Consider the following 19,502-nt stretch of genomic DNA (forward strand, 5'->3'; position numbering starts at 1 on the left):
GGATAATCCCGTGGAGGGGATTATTGGGGGACCCACAAACTGGTGTGCGGTTTTGGCCTGGCGGGTGGAGTTTGCCTCCGAGCTGGTGCTTAGCGGCTGGGGGTAAGGCGGTTATAAGGCCAAAATAGGTGGGACGGTTGGCTGAAAAACGTTAATACTGGTTTCGGGCTTCGAGGACCATCCACTTCCGGGGTTTACTGTTATTATATTGTTGTATGTTAAATTTTAATAAACGGCTGCTGTGGCCAATTAATCCAATTTAATTGTCGTGTGTTTAATAGGGGGTAATCCTCTGTCGCAGGAAAGGGGGAGGTGGCCGTTACTCCGGGGTGTCATAAGGTAAGGTAAATGGTTTTATACGAGAGCTCACAGGAGTCACGGATACCCGTTGTCATGTGCTGCTGCCATCCTGCGCCCGTTCTGTCATGCGCTGCTGCCATCCTGCGCCCGTTCTGTCATGTGCTGCTCCCATCCTGCGCCCGTTCTGTCATGTGCTGCTCCCATCCTGCGCCCGTTCTGTCATGCGCTGCTGCCATCCTGCGCCCGTTCTGTCATGTGCTGCTCCCATCCTGCTGCCATCCTGCGCTCGTTCTGTCATGTGCTGCTGCCATCCTGCGCCCGTTCTGTCATGCGCTGCTGCCATCCTGCGCCCGTTCTGTCATGTGCTGCTCCCATCCTGCTGCCATCCTGCGCTCGTTCTGTCATGTGCTGCTGCCATCCTGCGCCCGTTCTGTCATGCGCTGCTGCCATCCTGCGCCCGTTCTGTCATGCGCTGCTCCCATCCTGCTGCCATCCTGCGCCCGTTATGTCATGCGCTGCTGCCATCCTGCGCCCATTCTGTCATGTGCTGCTGCCATCCTGCGCCCGTTCTGTCATGTGCTGCTGCCATCCTGCGCCCGTTCTGTCATGTGCTGCTCCCATCCTGCTGCCATCCTGCGCCCGTTCTGTCATGTGCTGCTGCCATCCTGCGCCCGTTCTGTCATGTGCTGCTGCCATCCTGCGCCCGTTCTGTCATGTGCTGCTCCCATCCTGCTGCCATCCTGCGCCCGTTATGTCATGCGCTGCTGCCATCCTGCGCCCGTTCTGTCATGTGCTGCTGCCATCCTGCGCCCGTTCTGTCATGTGCTGCTGCCATCCTGCGCCCGTTCTGTCATGTGCTGCTCCCATCCTGCTGCCATCCTGCGCCCGTTATGTCATGCGCTGCTGCCATCCTGCGCCCGTTCTGTCATGTGCTGCTGCCATCCTGCGCCCGTTCTGTCATGTGCTGCTGCCATCCTGCGCCCGTTCTGTCATGTGCTGCTGCCATCCTGCGCCCGTTCTGTCATGCGCTGCTGCCATCCTGCGCCCGTTCTGTCATGTGCTGCTGCCATCCTGCGCCCATTCTGTCATGCGCTGCTGCCATCCTGCGCCCGTTCTGTCATGTGCTGCTGCCATCCTGCGCCCGTTCTGTCATGTGCTGCTCCCATCCTGCGCCACTATTGTATTATATGCCCCCGTATGCTGCTGCCATATATAAAAAAAAAATACCATACTCACCTATCGTCCGGCTCCACTGCAGGTGTGTCTTCAAGAAAATGGCGCCGGAAAGCGCGGACTGCGCAGGCGCCGATTCCGGCAGCAGGAATCGGCGCCTGCGCAGTCCGCGCTCTCCGGCGCCATTTTCTTAAAGACACACCTGCAGTGGAGCCGGAGTGTGTGTTCAAGAAAATGGCGCCGGAAAGCGCGGACTGCGCAGGCGCCAATTCCGGCAGCAGGAATCGGCGCCTGCGCAGTCCGCGCTTTCCGGCGCCATTTTCTTGAACACACACTCCGGCTCCTCTGCCTGTGACTGGACTCTGTCACAGCAGAGGAGCCGGAAGACGGAGCCGCACGCAGCGCTGGAACGGAGGACAGATGACTATACTTACCCTCCCTCCTGGCGCGTCCACGGTCCCTGACTCTCCGGTGGAGATCGCGGTATGCGTTCAGTGCTTACGCATACCGCGATCTCCTGGGAGCGTCACTCTGTGGGGGCCAGACTGCGCCGGCGCTTGCGCCTGCGCAGTCTATAAAGGCTTCGGACAGAGTGACGCTCCCAGCGTTATATTATAGATCTTTCCTGTTTCTAGAGGGAAGAAACTGAAAATGCGGCTCTCAATGTGGAGAGAAGAAACCCTGAGGACTAGACGATGGGCAATAAAGAGTGGGGCATCCGGAGAGGTGATGTATTCTTTTCGGGTTTTCTTAGTCCTTTGCCGACCCTCTATGGCTCAGTATAATGGCTCCGGCAGCTGGATACAATGTTGCTGATTTTGTGCAGAGAAAATTACCAAAATTCCGTGTTCTGGAAATTACGTAGAACTTAACTCCGCTGGAATTCATTTTCCCATTTCTTCTCTTGAAGATTTATCCGCTGTTTTCTTTCACTTGAGTAGATTGTTGATAAATATAAAGAGAATAATCGAAACTTCTGTGACATTTTTCTACTCTCTCGATTCCCAAGTCCATTTCTCATTTACTCCATCTTGAGATATCAGAGAAGTTCGAGGGCAGAAAACTGGTTTTGAAATTGCAAGTTTCTTTTATTAGAAAAAATAAGTACACGTTTGAATACGCCGCCCGTTCATGAGAGGACGATGAGAATAATTGGGATGGGTTGGATATTAAGTGCTATCCTAACAATCTTATTAAATGTTTCCGCCGCTTACTCCGCGCACCGCTTGGAACCAGCTGGAGCCATCTCTTTAATACAGCTCAGTAACCAATGAGACGGGAGATATGGACGGGAACTGAAGACGATCGCTGGAGGATGCCGGAAACTGATGACAAGCTCTGGAGAAACTTAGAATCTGGAACATTTTTTAATGTACGATATTACGGTATTCGAGATTTGGAAACGGCGGCTTCTTCTTATTTTACATACAAGCTTCGTCAAAACAAGTCACCAGTTTATGCTTCTCCGGTGGCGATAAAAGCAGGAAATATCAATATTGCCACTTGCTACATGTAACTCTGAAACCCCAAAAAATAAACAAGTAACAAAAAAATTATCTGAAATAAAGGCTAATCGGTCAGCATTGCACCACACACTGAAGTAAAGACTTTGCTCACCATTATAATCAACTTATTTTTTTATCATTTTGGGTATGCAGGTTGTCACGGATCCCGAAGATTTGTCAGGACTTTTCTAATCCCACAAATCCCTGATATCACAGGTCGGGAAGGTCACGCGTACCACCCGATGTGATCTTTGGAACGAACAGCTCCCTGCTGCCCCCTATCAACCGGACAAACACACGATTGCCGACAATCAACAGAGAAGGCCGCAGCCTGTTCCCACCATTAGGCCGGCTGTCAGAATATTACCCGTGAACGTACGGCATATACACCTCCAGATTCCAACACAATGAAAATGTGTACACTCTGGTGCGATCACGGCCACCTCTGACAACCCCAGACTACTCGCCACCACCACGACTCTGTTTCGGTGGAATGGACACAATTACGGTAGCTATGGCTTCGAGGCGTAGTTTATAGAACAGAAGGAAGAGAACTATTAATTATTATATTTAATCCAAAGGGAGACAGTGTTTATGGAAAATATACAAAGGTTTTACAAAGGGGACAAAACAAAACAGCATAAACAGATACATATAATAAAAAGGATTAACTGGAGAACTTCACCGATCGCGAGACGATTCAGTTTAGCCGAAGGAGAGCTTCGATTTGGCCGTCAGATGGGGGCCCTACATACATGAAAATGTAACTTTCTTGTACGAACACTGATGATAATTGGGATCGATCTTTTATCAGACCCCGAGTCCCACCCACTCACTCCTCTATGATGACCTCATAAGGTCCCGGTTGTGGGCCGGACTCAGCCCTTCATAATTTTAAGCAGTCCTAATTTTTGTATTAACTCCTCATAAGATGACCGCAGAACTTTGAGACCGATGTCATGCCTTATCTGCTGGGGGTGACACAGGTCTTGTGCAGGCTATTAAAGGGGTTTATGGTCACAGAATATTGATGACTTCTATAGGTCATCAATGTCATATTGGTGGTGATCCTATATCCGGCATCCATTTCTTCAGCTACAAGCTGCTCCGTAAATCATTCAGCTGCGGCGATGAAAACTAAATCTCTGAGCACTAAGAAATACTCAGAGGACCCCCGAGCATGCTCGGGAAATCTCGAGTAACGAGTATATTTGCTCATCACTACTGACCACCAATGTATGAAAGTAAACAGCATTGACCTTACAAAATGCACTGCCAATGTCTTAGGTAAACTATTCCAGACCAATTCAGCTCCCCCTGCTGTGTTTACATTTGCAAGTGTGTAATTTTTTCATGACCTTATGAACTTTTTTATTCAAAATAGTGACTATTTTTTCAGATATAAAAATATTTTTCAACTAAATAATTTGATCAAATTGTGACACCATAAAACATAATGTTTTATGGTGTCACATACTGTACATCTTGCCTTGCTGGCCTAATACCTTGCATTGTCCATGCTTGTATGGTGGAAGCAAAGCTGAACTTTGGGGTCCTAAAAAACGCTGTAAAAAAAGCAGCAAGAAAAGCAGCAAAAAAGTCAGCTAAACCTGCTTTTCGTCTGCAGCTTTTTCTTACTATCAAGAGATTAAGTTTTGGCTGCAGAAAAAAAGCAGCAAAAAAGCAACTTGTGAAATAATGTCTTTACCTATTGTGATGGCTAGAATCTCTATAAGGTGGGCTTCAAAAATAGTTACTAAATGACTTTGCTGTCACTTATTGCATTAGGGCATTTTTCTTATAATAATTGGTGAATTTTCACTTTATAACCTTTGAGTTTTCTTTTTGCGCCACATTTTATAAAGTTATTGAAACTCTTTCTGTCTCCTGCTCTGTAATTTGATTGTTGTTAAAATGAGTGCTAGCGCCTGTCTTTACGGCCTGTGTATCACTACGGCAGTTTATGCTAATTCTGAAATTCTAAAAATAAAAAAAAGAACAGAAAATAATACTAGTAATTATCATTTTGTCATTTTACAATGGAATAATAAATCACTCTATAATTTCACTGCAAAAAGTTTTAATAAAGTGGAGAAAAAAAACATGGTAAAGTTCACGCCGGGAAAAGTTGGCTGTTTAGAAGTAAGGACTTTGATGTATTTATGCATCTTCCTCTCGGAGAACTTACGCAGCAAGATAAATGAGATCATTAACAACCCAGCGTCTGAAGAACCTGCACTGACTTGGACTCCGTTAAGAATTCACCCTATTTTTACCCTCTCTGGAATTGCGAAGGCTGGAGGTGGTAGAGCTCATTAGGCAGCATTGCCTCGTGGGTACCACTAGTGCCTAGAAGTATCGGGATACTGAGCCTAGCCACGGTCCACATCAATGCGGTGTTTTATGCTGTCTGCCACATCTCCACCAGAACCTGCTCATGCGACATCTGCGTCTGTCACCAGGCACCGCCGTATTCACCCTGCAGGCGGCGCTGGTGATAGTTCTCAGAACCAGAAGCTCTGGATAGCGGGCTCTGTCCTGCAGGAAACTGCCAGGTATAGCTTAGTGTTGCCCTGTCTAGGTGTGCGTCTTCTGCTCCTGCTGGTGATAGAGTTCTCAGAACCAGAAGCTCTGGATAGCAGGCTCTGTCCTGCCAATTGGAGAGCACAACACCCTACTAAGGCTTCCAGCTTACTGCAGAAATCTGCCAGGTATAGCTTAGTGTTCCCCTGTCTAGGTGTGCGTCTTCTGCTCCTGCTTTCTTAGTCACCAGGCACCGCCGTATTCACCCTGCAGGCGGCGCTGGTAATAGAGTTCTCAGAACCAGAAGCTCTGGATAGCGGGCTCTGTCCTGCCAATTGGAGAGCACCACACCCCACTAAGGCTTCCAGCTTACTGCAGAAATCTGCCAGGTATAGCTTAGTGTTCCCCTGTCTAGGTGTGCGCCTTCTGCTCCTGCTTTCTTAGTCGCCAGGCACCGCCGTATTCACCCTGCAGGCGGCGCTGGTGATAGAGTTCTCAGAACCAGAAGCTCTGGATAGCGGGCTCTGTCCAGCCACTAAAGTTAGAGTGGCTGGGACCCGTAGTATTATCAAGTTTGGCAGTATGGGAGTGTGTGCTTTCCAACTGAATTAATCAGTTTCCTGTTCAAGCCAATTGGAGAGCACCACACCCTACTAAGCGTTTCAGCAAACTGCTGGAAACTCCCAGGTATAGCTTAGTAATCCCCTGTCTAGGTGTGCGTCTTCTGCTCCTGCTTTCTTAGTTTACTCCTGTTTTTGACCCGGCTTGTTTCTGACTATTGCTGCAAATCCTGATTTTGTCCTTGACGTGACCTCTCAGCTTTGGCCTTGCTTGGCAACCATTCCTACCCATGGCGGCGGCCCGTCCATGGTAGCATTCGACTGGGTGCTGTTGTAAAACCAGATCCTTGTACAGGAAATAAAGGGTACTGGGATTTCTCTGGAGTCTGCCAGATGGAGTGGCTTGTACCAAGTCTGTCCGAGGCAGCCTTATGAACCTGTGGCCTCGGTCAGACGTTACATTGTCCTTGTGCACTCTACTTTTTTTACAAAAAACATTCTTACCTTAAAGACCTCATGCGCACGTGTTTCATCCACGTCTGTGCTCCTGCTTTTCCTTTTTTCACTAGGGACATCACACCTTTGTTGTGATGCTTTGGGGGTTAATTCCTGAACATGGTTGTCTCATTAACTCCCACCCCATATCTTCCTAATTCTCATTGCCAGTTATAGATTATACCTGACCCTGGTTCTGCCTCTGCACCTCTGCTGTCTTACTCCTGTATTTAATTTAATTGATGACCTCAGATTCTTTTGACCTTTGTCTAACATTTCTGACTTTGTTTTCTGACCTCTTTGGTATTGACCTGGCTTATATGACCCTCTCTGCCAGCCGGCTCCATCAGCCACTCCATGGAACCAACCCAAGGGGCCCTGTCTAACTCTGAATCTCAGTAGAGTGGTTAAAGAATGAAGTCCAAGGTTTCTCTGGCACCTGCAAAATCTGTTTGTGGAAGATCTATTAAGATTCCAGGTTACAATGGTACAGAACTACGTTACAGTATGGCTGTAAAGCAGATCGGACTTTAACAGATCCATATTGTGCTTCTTCTGGAGGTTTATTCTCTCACAATTCATATGAGATCCTGGAAAGGAAAACTATACCAGGCTTCAATTCAAGTCGTATTACATAGGAATTCTAAGACAAGGATGATATCTTTCTGTTGCAGTGTATGGTGGGAAAGGGCCTGCCTTATGTTGGTACTAAAATTTGCAACATTTTTTGCTTTCTGAGTGGCAAATTTGACCTTTGTGTTGCAATGTTTTACTTTATATAGATAAGTGAACTATACATTCCTACCACTGGGCGTCACTGTATAGACTTGTACTTTCCATGTCTAAAAGGAGGTTCTTTGTAATTTGCGCTGCTCATGTTTGCAACAGCACACCCCATGGCCAGGCATGGTATTACAATTAAAAAGATAAATAACTTCAATTGTGGAAATTCAAATTGGTCGAAGACAATGTAGCATATATTAATTATATACCCTATGGTTACTTTTTTTTCTGGCTTAGGATATATGAGCTTGTTTTATATTGTGCAACTACAGTTAATATTTATTTTCTATATTCTGTTTTCTATGAACGCCTTTGTGGCCAAGGATACAGATTTGACATATGCTAATTCTCAATATATTTGATTGAAACGGTTAATTTTAATTGACTTCCCCAGACATTAAGAGAAAATGAAATTGTTCTCGGCTCTCACTTTGAAAGAAAGGAAGGTTATATAATATTTACAGTCAGGGAATCTGTTGGTGATGAGTAAATTAGGATTTAAATTATGCATTAAATGGAATTTAAATTGGTGTGAAACGCGTCTGCCAATCTGATTATAATGGAGATTGGACTCGGGGATGATAGTGGATACCGGAAAGATGTTATTTACACTGAGGGTGGGAAAGGAAACGCTAACTAGGTGCTGAAACATTGTCATTCTTATTGTGGGAGAGTCTGTATTATGATGTCACTATCCACTTGCTCACTTTTTCTGCTTTTTTTTTCTAAAAAAAAAAGTAGGCAAAAATAGGAGAAAGAATTTAAGGTGGGATTTCAAGAATAAACTTCTTGAATAATTTGTCATATATTAGATTTTCTAATTCTAACAACCTCTGCTGCCATGTTAATAAAGAGCAGCAGTAGTTGCCAAACATCCTCCCCTGCATAGAATAGAAGCCCCGATGCCGCCAAAACAATGGTATAACTTAGAACTTGTAAGTCCCAAGAACGTAAAAGAATAAAAAAAAAAAATTCAGACACAAGAAAATTGTTAATATAGGAATCTTTTCTAGCCAAGTCATCTTTGCTACCCAAAGAGTGGAGCATTAAAATATTTTTTGACGTTTTGAAAAGTTTATAAAACTTTTAAAACCTTTTTTAAAAATCTGTCATCTAACACCTGGATAAACGATCCCCCCTGCTAGCAAAGTCATACTTGCCACCCAGATAGTGGAGTAGTAAACATTTTTCGACTTTTTAAAAAAGTTTTTAAAACTTTTGAAAACAATTTTAAAATCTGTCTGCAAACGTCGGAATCAACACACCACAATTACTTTAATCAACAAAAATGGATAGATCGTGGCCCGATTCTAACGCATCGGGTATTCTAGAATATGTATTTATGTATGTATATAGCAGCCACATAATATATAGCACAGGCCACATAGTATATAGGAGCCATGTAGTATATAGCAGACAAATACTATGTGGCCTGTGCTATATACTATGTGGCTGCTATATACATACATACATATTGTAGAATACCCGATGCATTAATATAGGCCACGCAATATATAACAGTGGCCACGCAGTATATAACACAGCCACGTACTATATAACAAAGCCCACGCAGTATATAGCAGCCATGCAGTATATAAAACAGGCGACGTAGTATATAACACAGGCCACGCAGTGTATAGCAGCCATGCAGTATATAACACAGGCGACGTAGTATATAACACAGCCCACGCAGTATATAGCAGCCACGCAGTATATAACACAGGCGACGTAGTATATAACACAGGCCACGCAGTAAATAACACTGGCCATGTAATATATATAGCACAGCCCACGCAGTACATAGCAGCCACGTAGTGTATAACACTGCCCACGCAGTATATAACAGTGGCCACGTAATATATAGCACAGCTCACGGAGTATATCACACAGCCCACATAGTATATAACACTGCCCACCTAGTATATAACACAGCCACGTACTATATAACACAGCCCACGCAGTATATAACACAGGCGACGTAGTATATAACACAACCCATGCAGTATATAACACAGGCCACGCAGTATATAACACTGGCCACATAATATATAGCACAGCCCACGCAGTATATAACAGTGACCACGTAATATATCACACAGCCCACATAGTATATAACACTGGCCACGTAGTATATAGCAGCCACGCGGTATCTAACACAGCCCACGTAGTATACAGCAGTGTGGGCACCATATCCCTGTTAAAAAAATAATTAAAATAAAAAATAGTTATATACTCACCCCCTGGGATCCACCGAAACTCCGACGATACGCGCGCAGCTGCCGCCATCTTCCGTTCCCAGGGTGCATTGCGAAATTACCCAGATGACTTAGCGATCTCACGAGACTGTTAAGTCTTCTGGGTAATTTTGCAATGCATCGCCGGGAACGGAAGCTGGCAGCAGGCGCGAGCGGCTCAGCGGACAACGGAGGGTGAGTATAGCAGGTTTTTTGTTTTTTTATTATTTTTAACATTACATTTTTTTACTATTGATGCCGCATAGGCAGCATCAATAGTAAAAAGTTGGGGACACACAGGGTTAATAGCGGCGGTAACGGAGTGCGTTACCTGCAGCATAACGCGGTCCGTTACCGCCGGCGGCATTAACCCTGTGTGAGCGGTGACTGGAGGGGAGTATGCGGGCGCCGGGCACTGACTGCGGGGAGTAAGGAGCGGCCATTTTCTTCTGGACTGTGCCCGTCGCTGATTGGTTGAGGCTGTTTTGCCGCGACCAATCAGCGACATGGATTTCCATGACAGACAGAGGCCGCGACCAATGAATATCCGTGACAGAAAGACAGACAGACGGAAGTGACCCTTAGACAATTATATAGTAGATACATATATATGACTTTCACTTAAATTTTTTTTTATTTTTAAATGTGATGTTTCGTTTTAATGTATCCAATGAAAAATTATTTGCATCCCCTCACCTTCGGGAATAATTTGATAACTACCAACCATTTGTTAAGCAAGTCAGAAGTCTAAAACACATAATAAATGAAATATTAGCCACGTAAAACAGTTTTTGTGGCCAAAATTCATCCAAAATTCTGGAATATTTAGCTTAAAAAAATCTATGATTTTATCATAGTTTTTTTTTAAATTTTTATAGTTTTTCTTCATTTATAATCTTGTCATTATTGGTGATAATTTGGTAATTAATTAATTAACTCACTAGTTAGTTTACTGATTAAAGGAATTCTTCGAAGCTTAACAGGGGTCTGACTTCCAAATCCAAAAGCTCAAGTGTAAATGAAGGGATGTAACGTTCATAGAAACCACAGCCCCTTTATTGCGCTGATTGTCAGGGGTCCTAGAGGTCAGATCCCGCAAACATCTCAGAGAACCCTTATAAAACATAGTTTTTTCATCTTTTTGGCTCATTGTAAAGTAAGAACCCATAAGATTTCTCTATTACTAGTTATGACCTCTACCCACACTTAGCACCTTTATAGTCTCTACTTAGATGATTTTCTTAGAAAAACACACTAATAAATATTCTAAAATAGTAAAATAAGAACATAAATCACTCATAAAACCATTCATATAAGTAATCTGGTCGATACAGTTAGATAAATAAAATAGATGTTCTTTCTCATTTTTTATATATATTTTTCAACCTCATAATAAACTAAAAATATGGAAAAAAAAAATAGTAATAAAAATCCAAATATATTTATGAGAAAATATCAGTTTTTCTTACCTTTAAGTCTTCTTATGGAAATGCAAGAACGTTTTTACATTAGAAATGGGAAATGTATTTTTCTGTATTATCATTTTCTGGTGAACGTTATTACCTGTTTGTACGAATATTAAAAGTTGTACTTTACCTGTAGATCAGAACTTCATCATCTGAGCAATTGTATTGAAGTTGGTACATTTTAACTTTGGGAGCAGACTTGCTCACTGACCACTTAACTAGCGCAGAAGTAGTCGTCACCTCTGATACTACAACAGCCTTCTCCGGTTGAGTCTTGACCTCCCCTCGGGTAGTTTTGCTAGAGCTGGTGATGTCGGAAAGCCGTGATTTTGGCGGAGCGGTGCGGCCCGTGCCATTGCTGAGATGTGGCAACTGAACGATCGATAATTCAACCGCCGCCGTTAACTCTCCGGCAGCATTAGCCGCAATACAAGTGAAGGTCCCATAATCCTTGGATGTGGTTATTAAGATATCTAGAGTGCCATTATCATAGACCGTTGTCCTGGAGGAATTTCCAATCAGGCGTCCATCTGGGGCAACCCAGTGGATTACCGGTGCAGGATCTCCAACCGCTTTACATTTTAGGGAAGCAGTTTGACCTTCTAAAACGAGCAACTTTTGGGTATGTTGGGTAATTAATGGCGGCTCACAAACAAATTCCTCTTCTCGAACATACCAGAAGTACCTTCCTTTCAAAGCGGAAGGTGATGCACAAGTCTCCATATCATCTTCCCTATCGAGCCTCCTCAACCACAGCAGTTCACAATTACAATGAAGTGGATTACCACCGAAGCTTAGGGATAAAGGGGGCAGAAACGGTGTCGCAGAGGTCATAAACGTCTGAGACCTTGCAAAGATTGGATCCGGAGGTAGTTTTTGTAGCCTGTTAGAAGTTAGGTCAAGCCTCGCCAACTTATTGAGGTCCTGAAACGTTCCCTCCGTGATGTAATATATAAGATTGTGGTCCAAACTGAGCTGATGCAAGTTGATCATCCGCCGTACGGCATCCCAAGGAATTGTTTTAAGATTATTGTAAGAAAGATCCAGGTCTTCCAGAGTTTGTAGAAGATCTTCGAAAGCATCGTCTGCGATACTATTGAGTTGGTTATTATTCATGATCAAATGTTGGAGGTTGATGAGTCCTCGAAATACGTCATCTCCTAAGTTGGTCAACCTGTTACTATCCAAATGCAAAGAGCGAAGACTCTCGAGATCCACAAAGGAATACGGCTGAATGTAACTGATGGTATTTCTAGACAACGTGAGGTCAACAAGACCTGTCATGTTGGCAAAGTCTTGCCGGTTAATGCTTATGATAAAATTACCCCCTAGACGAAGTTCAACTGTCCTTCGATCAATGTCTGCAGGTACAAAGAGTAAGCCTTTGGAAGGGCACAACGTTCCTAGCGATTCTGACAGGTTCTGACAGACGCAGTATTTTGGACATGAGTTGACCACTACTGCCATTCCAAACACCAGAAGACTGCAGAGGATTTTTTCCATTGTAAGTCCAGAAAACGATACCTGCAATGAGAGAAGACAAGAAGGCTTTAATACCGAGACATTTCCCAGCACAAATCATTTTATACATTGTATGTAGTAATTATAATAAAAATGCATACTCTGAAGTCATCTTTCGTGTGAACTCATAATTTATCCAGAGGTCAAAAAAATCCTAAATCTTCTTTAGACAAAGCTTCGTTATGACCAGTTCTAAACTTTTCAGCTAGACACTGTGCTTCAATTACTTAAAGGGAACCTGTCACCTGAATTTGGCGGCACCGGTTTTCGGCAAATGGGCGGAGTTTTCGGGTGTTTGATTCACCCTTTCCTTACCCGCTGGCTGCATGCTGGCCGCAATATTGGATTGAAGTTCATTCTCTGTCCTCCGTAGTACACGCCTGCGCAAGGCAATCTTGCCTTGCAAAGCAAAAAAAAAGGGAAGAAGCCAGCACTGCTTATGGTCAGAACGCAATAACTGAAGTGCAATTGCACATAAATTCTAACTGTATTTAAAATATGAGACATTTAGCAAACAATTGATCAATTCTTTGAGCTACCCCGCCACTTCACGGCAATCTCATAATGGGGCAGTCCTAATCTTCGTATTTTATTTACGTTGTGCCATTATGGCTTCCTGGATGTATAAAAAAAAAAAAAAGGACCACATTAAATGCGAACTGTACCTGGAGCATTTTCAGAATCACTCCCTTGGTGCCAGGAAAGGCAAGCGCAGGTAAAGGCCGATCAGGTCCAGTACGGACATTTCAGATCTGGCTTCCACACTGCCAAACCCGCACCAAAGATGAAGGGTGAGACAGGCTGAGACACAGGTGCACAATTAACTTGAGCCTGAGGCGGGGCAGGGCTGCTGTGTGTGTGCACAGCAGCCTATCAATCACAGTGAACACAGAAAGAATGGCGCACATAACCCAGCGTGCGCGGCAACAGTGGTGGTCAGCCACATACCAATGCAAAGCAAAAAAAAAGGGGAAGAAGCCAGCACTGCTTATGGTCAGAACGCAATAACTGAAGTGCAATTGCACATAAATTCTAACTGTATTTCAAATATGAGACACTTAGCAAACAATTGATCAATTCTTTGAGCTACCCCGCCACTTCACGGCAATCTCATAATGGGGCAGTCCTAATCTTCGTATTTTATTTACGTTGTGCCATTATGGCTTCCTGAATGTATAAAAAAAAAAAAGGACCACATTAAATGCGAACTGTACCTGGAGCATTTAATGTGGTCCTTTTTTTTTTTTTTTTTTATACATTCAGGAAGCCATAATGGCACAACGTAAATAAAATACGAAGATTAGGACTGCCCCATTATGAGATTGCCGTGAAGTGGCGGGGTAGCTCAAAGAATTGATCAATTGTTTGCTAAGTGTCTCATATTTGAAATACAGTTAGAATTTGTGTGCAATTGCACTTCAGTTATTGCGTTCTGACCATAAGCAGTGCTGGCTTCTTCCCTTTTTTTTTAATCTTGCCTTGCGCATGCGCAGTATGCTTTGCCCAACTGCGGGCAAAGCTGAAAAGAATTAGTCCCGGAACACAGCGAAATAGTTCCGGGACACAGTGCGCCGGTGCATGTGCACTAATGCTTTTCGGCTTTGCCCACAGTTGGGCAAAGCATACTGCGCATGCAAAGGCAAGATTACCTTGCGCAGGCGTGTAATACGGAGGACAGAGAATGACCAGTTCAATATTGCGGCCAGCATGCAGCCAGAGGGTAAGGAAAGGGTGAATCAAACACCCGAAAACTCTGCCCATATGACCAAAAACCGGTCCCGCCAAATTTAGGTGACAGGTTCCCTTTAAAGGGGTTGTCCACTACTCGGGCAACCCCTTCATATACTCACCGTATAGTGTCGGCACCATTCAAGTGTGGCCGGCACTGTCTTTCAGCGTGAAGTCACCTGAACCCTGCGGCTGATTCACTCTTCACGCTTTCGGACGTATCACATACATCTGAAGGAAGAGTGTGAAGATCAGCAGTGTTCCCTCCTCTGACTGTATGTGATACGTCTGAAGGCAGGGAGAGTGAAATGGCCGCTGATTGGTCGCAGGGTTCTCATGATGTCACAGTGTTACACAATCCCCAGGAGAGACAGCGTCGGCACTGCTGGAACAGCACTGGCACCGGAGGTGAGTACAAGTGTTAGCGATTGAGAAGTGGACAACCCCTTTAAACATTTTTTAAGATCTCTGCTCGTCATCAGGGAATGGAAAAAATTGGATACGTTACGGGTCATGTCCATGGCCGAAGTGATTACCCCATTTTTTTTTTGCATGGACGCAATATGGCTTACATTGAGGTTCATAGACTCTGCGCTGCACCTTCTAGTCCCTCTGATTTCCTGAAAACAAGATGTCGAAAAACTTGAGGAATCGACACAATGTCCCCAATTAATCAGGAATGTAATTTTGGAAATTAGACTTGATGAAGTGTGCATTGGACTAATATGCAAAAAAATGCACTAAGGGAATCTGTCAGTCACCACTTTTTACCACATTAATCTGAGAGTAGCATGATATAGGGGCCGAGAGTCTGATTCCAGCGATGTGTCACTTACTGAGCTGCTTGCTGTAAGTTTGATTAAATACCCCCTGGAGATCATCATTAGAGGACTAGTAAACCTGCTGCCTGGTAGTTCAACCCTGCCACCACCACATATTGGCAGTTTTCTGCCTATGCACAGTGAACACAGCAAGCTTAAAATCAGTGGTGTGAGCAGGGTTATACAGGGTTCACAAATCAGAGAACTGCTAGATCTGCAGCAGAGAAAAATGTATTATTTCAAAACTGCAGCACCCAGTAAAGTAAGTGACACATTTCTGGAATCAGGGTCTCTGCCTCTTCATGATGCTTAAAACCTGGTAGCAGATTCCCGAGAATGCGCCTCTTCATGAATTTGGTGCATCTTTCAGCTTGCCCTGCAAGAAATGTTATCGGCTGGGATTTGACATGATTTTATTTATTTATGTAATTCTTTATACATTTTTTAAGGTGTGTTCTGAAGGTCTATTGAGAAGCAAAGAAAAAAAGAATGAAGAAACTTCAGCAACTTTTGATAAGGATGAAAGTGATTCCGCAAAAGACAACAAAAAATGCCGCGTGCAAACCTTTAAAAATAAATAAATAATAAATATAAATATAAATATTATATGTACTTAACCTATATTATAAGATATGCACAGTAAACTTAGAAATTACTATCGTGTAATAAAACTTTATAAGAAACTTTTTCAACTGGAAACAGTTGCAGATTTTGGTGCAATGTTTGGTAAAACGGAGGAATATTTTGAGACAAAGTCCTCAAAAAAGGAAAACCTAGGACTTTGTGTGTTTCGGAAAAAACTACCAAAGTCAAAGATGCCAAGTGAAAAACATTGGTGCTGCCAATCCGTGCACTATATTCATTTTCGTCTCGGGTAGAGCACGCTGAATTGTATATGAATTGTTTCTTATGCAAAAGGTAATACTAAGAAGTAAAGGATCAGCGCTTACTTACTTATTACTTGTCTTTAAGTTTCACTTTTTTGAAATGTAAAGGATATGGACACCACAAAGGAGTTTTTTTTTCTACTTATACAGACATATTTTGTGATAACAATAATATTTGCATTTAGATTTAGCTAAAAATTGTGCACCTTGTGATTTTTTTTTTTAAGCCTTTGCTGGCTGCAGAATGAGTTAACTGAGAATCTGTCAGTCAGCTGGTGATGATAAAGAGTTTAGAACTCTCTACTTCCTTCTCATGGCTACAAAGTTCTGCTCAGCGTCGACGTGATTTGTGATCATAAATCAACAAAGAAAAGTTCCAACATGGACTCAAGTGTTATAAATTTCCCATCAGATCAAGCTCACTGACTGACTATTAGATAACCCATTCTGCAGTCAGCAATGTGCAGGGAAACAAGGGGCCTGTGAAAAAAATAAATAACTGCAAATATTTAATTGAAACTCAATAATAAAGAAATATTTTTACCTCCGTAATACAGGCATTAAGTCCCTGCATGTGTCCACTTTATGGGCACTTTTACTTTTCCCTAACTGTTTGCACATTTTTGACTACTGTAAGGTGGCTTTCGGATACATATTTGATGGGAGGTACGTATCACAGAGGTGGCTGTCCTCTGTGATGTAAACCTGGAATATTGTCTAGTGCACATAGTACTAAGAGGATTGTTTGGTGCTCCTGAGCAGGTTTAATAGGCAGCCTGAGAGGTGGGTGGGTAATCCTGCCCACATACCAAACCCCTGGGTGTAGTTTGAATGTTAAAATTGAGTCTGTTGTTTGAGAAATTGTCTGTGTCAAAGGAGGGAGAAGGCCTCTTGTGTGTTATTGCTGTGCACTGTGTGGGAAGACTAAATGCAACACAAGGGGAAGGAAGCCTAAATGCTAGGGAAAGGGGGAGTGGAGACCCCTAGGTAGACCTAATCGCAACCTGCCTCCCCAACCATCCCTATATTGGTTCCACACCAATCGCCGAGCAGGAACCTAAGCCCTGTATATCCCTAGAGCTAGGCCCTGAGTACACTAAAGAGAAGAAGGGAGACAATCAAGGGGGAAACTATTTATCTTCAGCAGACTCACAGAGGTAACACCAAATGTCCTCCGACAACACCATAGAGGAAGATAGCCGACTGCTATAGCTCCAAGCCTTCACAAGGGAAAAATGTGAATATCAGCATCCACTCCCTGAAGCAGACTGGGAATATATAAACACCCAGGTCCTAGTGTGTCAATTAGAGCCGGAAGGAGGTTGCCGCTGGGTCCAAAAGTCAGAAGCATTAAGGACCTTCTGCAGCCAGATGCAGAGCCACAATCTGTAGCATCTGACACCCGCGTGACAGATATATCCAGACTGAGCCGGTATACTGGATGCTATCCAGCCTGTGTGATGTGTACTGGCATTAAAGTGATTTTGTTAAGGCTTGCTTACTTTTGTTTTGCCTTTGCTTATGGCTGGTTTATGAATCAGCAATAAAGCAGCACGGACAATAAAATAGAAACGCTTCCTTTGTTGCCTTCACGACACACCCAAGTGACTAATAATCCTACAATTGGTGTTAGAAGTGCAGGCAGCATTCCCGGGGAACACATGTGACGGCTACAGAGATACTGCACATCCTGGGAGAAGGCAGCCGTAAGCCAGCAAATAACGTCAGACATCATGGAGGACCTGGTGAAACACCTGGTGCAAGCCCAGCACCAACAACAGCAGCTGGCGCACCAGGAGACTAACAAACTGCTTATACAAGAAATCCAGCAACAGCAGCGTCTACAGCAGCAGTTTGATCTACTTGTTCATCACATAATGATGAGAAAAAGTGGAAACATTTCGTCTGTGACCAGCCTTTCTCAAGCCTTTCTTAAGTCAACTGTTTTTAATCATTTATTAGAGCGCTGCCTCCTTTTTTCTTTTTTTTTAAAATCTATTATCTATCTATTATCTATTATCTATCATCTATTATCCTTTTATCTATTATCTATCATCTATTATCTATCTATAGATCTATCTATCTATCTATCTATCTATCTATCTATCTAATCTATCTATTATCTATTTTCTATCTATTATCTATTACGGTATGTATCGATTTATCTATCTATCTATCTATACATCTATCTATTTATTATCTATCCATCTATTATCTATCTATCATCTATCTATCTATCATCTATCATCTATCTATCTATCTATCTATTATCTCTCTATCTATTATCTATCTATCTATCTATCTATCTTCTATCTATTATCTTTCTATATATCTATCTATTATCTATCTATTCTATATCTATCTATCATCTATCTATCTATCATCTATCTATTATCTATCTATCTATCTATTATCTATCTATTATCTATCTATTATCTATCTTCTATCTATTGTCTTTCTATCTATCTATTATCTATCATCTCTCTATCATCTATTATCTATCTATCTATTATCTATCTATTATCTATTATCTATCTATCTATTATCTATCTATCTATTATCTATATATCTATTATCTATCTATCTATCTATCATCTATTTACTATTTATCATCTATTATCTATCTATCTATTATCTGTCATCTATCTATCTCTCCTATATCTATCTATTTATCTATCTATCTATCTATCTATCTATCTATCTATCTATCTATCTATCTATTATCTATCTATCTATCTATCTATCTATCTATCTATCTATTATCTACCTATCTATTATCTATCTATCTATCTATCTATTATCTATCTATCTATCTATCTATCTATCTATCTATCTATCCATTATCTATCTATCTATCTATCTATCCATTATCTACCTATCTATTATCTATTTTCTATCTATCTATTATCTATCTATCTATTATCTATCTATTATCTATTTTCTATCTATCTATTATCTATCTATCTATCTATCTATCTATCTATCTATCTATCTATCTATCTATTATCTATTTTCTATCTATCTATTATCTATCTATCTATTATCTATCTATCTATCTATTATCTATCTATTATCTATTTTCTATCTATCTATTATCTATCTATCTATCTATCTATCTTGGTTCATGCAGCTTTACATGAACACCTGAGCCTTACACTATAGCTGGTCCGAATAACTAAAGCAATTGTTACCATCCACCTCTCGTGTCTCCCCTTTTCCCCATAGTTTGTAAGCTTGCGAGCAGCAGGGCCCTCACTCCTCCTGGTATCTGTTTTGAACTGTATTTCTGTTATGCTGTAATGTCTATTGTCTGTACAAGTCCCCTCTATAATTTGTAAAGCGCTGCGGAATATGTTGGCGCTATATAAATAAAAATTATTATTATTATATTATTATCTATCTATCTATCTATCTATCTATCTATCTATCTATCTATCTATCTATCTATATCTGTATATCTATCTATTATCTATCTATCTATTATCTATCTATCTATCTATCTATTA

The 19,502-nt window shown here is 42.3% G+C and overlaps 1 protein-coding gene across 2 annotated transcripts in view; it reads right to left on the reverse strand.

The window, feature by feature from the left end:
- LRFN2 (leucine rich repeat and fibronectin type III domain containing 2) overlaps window positions 1-19,502 on the reverse strand; it is a 603,579-nt gene that overhangs the window by 116,643 nt on the left and 467,434 nt on the right. For both annotated transcript variants that reach the window (XM_069768326.1, XM_069768325.1), the window contains exon 3: window positions 11,170-12,563. In XM_069768326.1, the coding sequence (XP_069624427.1) occupies window positions 11,170-12,542 (1,373 nt within the window). In that variant the 5' untranslated portion in view covers window positions 12,543-12,563. The remainder of the gene's footprint in view (window positions 1-11,169; window positions 12,564-19,502) is intronic.

Source organism: Ranitomeya imitator, chromosome 5 (assembly GCF_032444005.1).
Source record: "Ranitomeya imitator isolate aRanImi1 chromosome 5, aRanImi1.pri, whole genome shotgun sequence".
Taxonomy (NCBI): domain Eukaryota; kingdom Metazoa; phylum Chordata; class Amphibia; order Anura; family Dendrobatidae; genus Ranitomeya; species Ranitomeya imitator.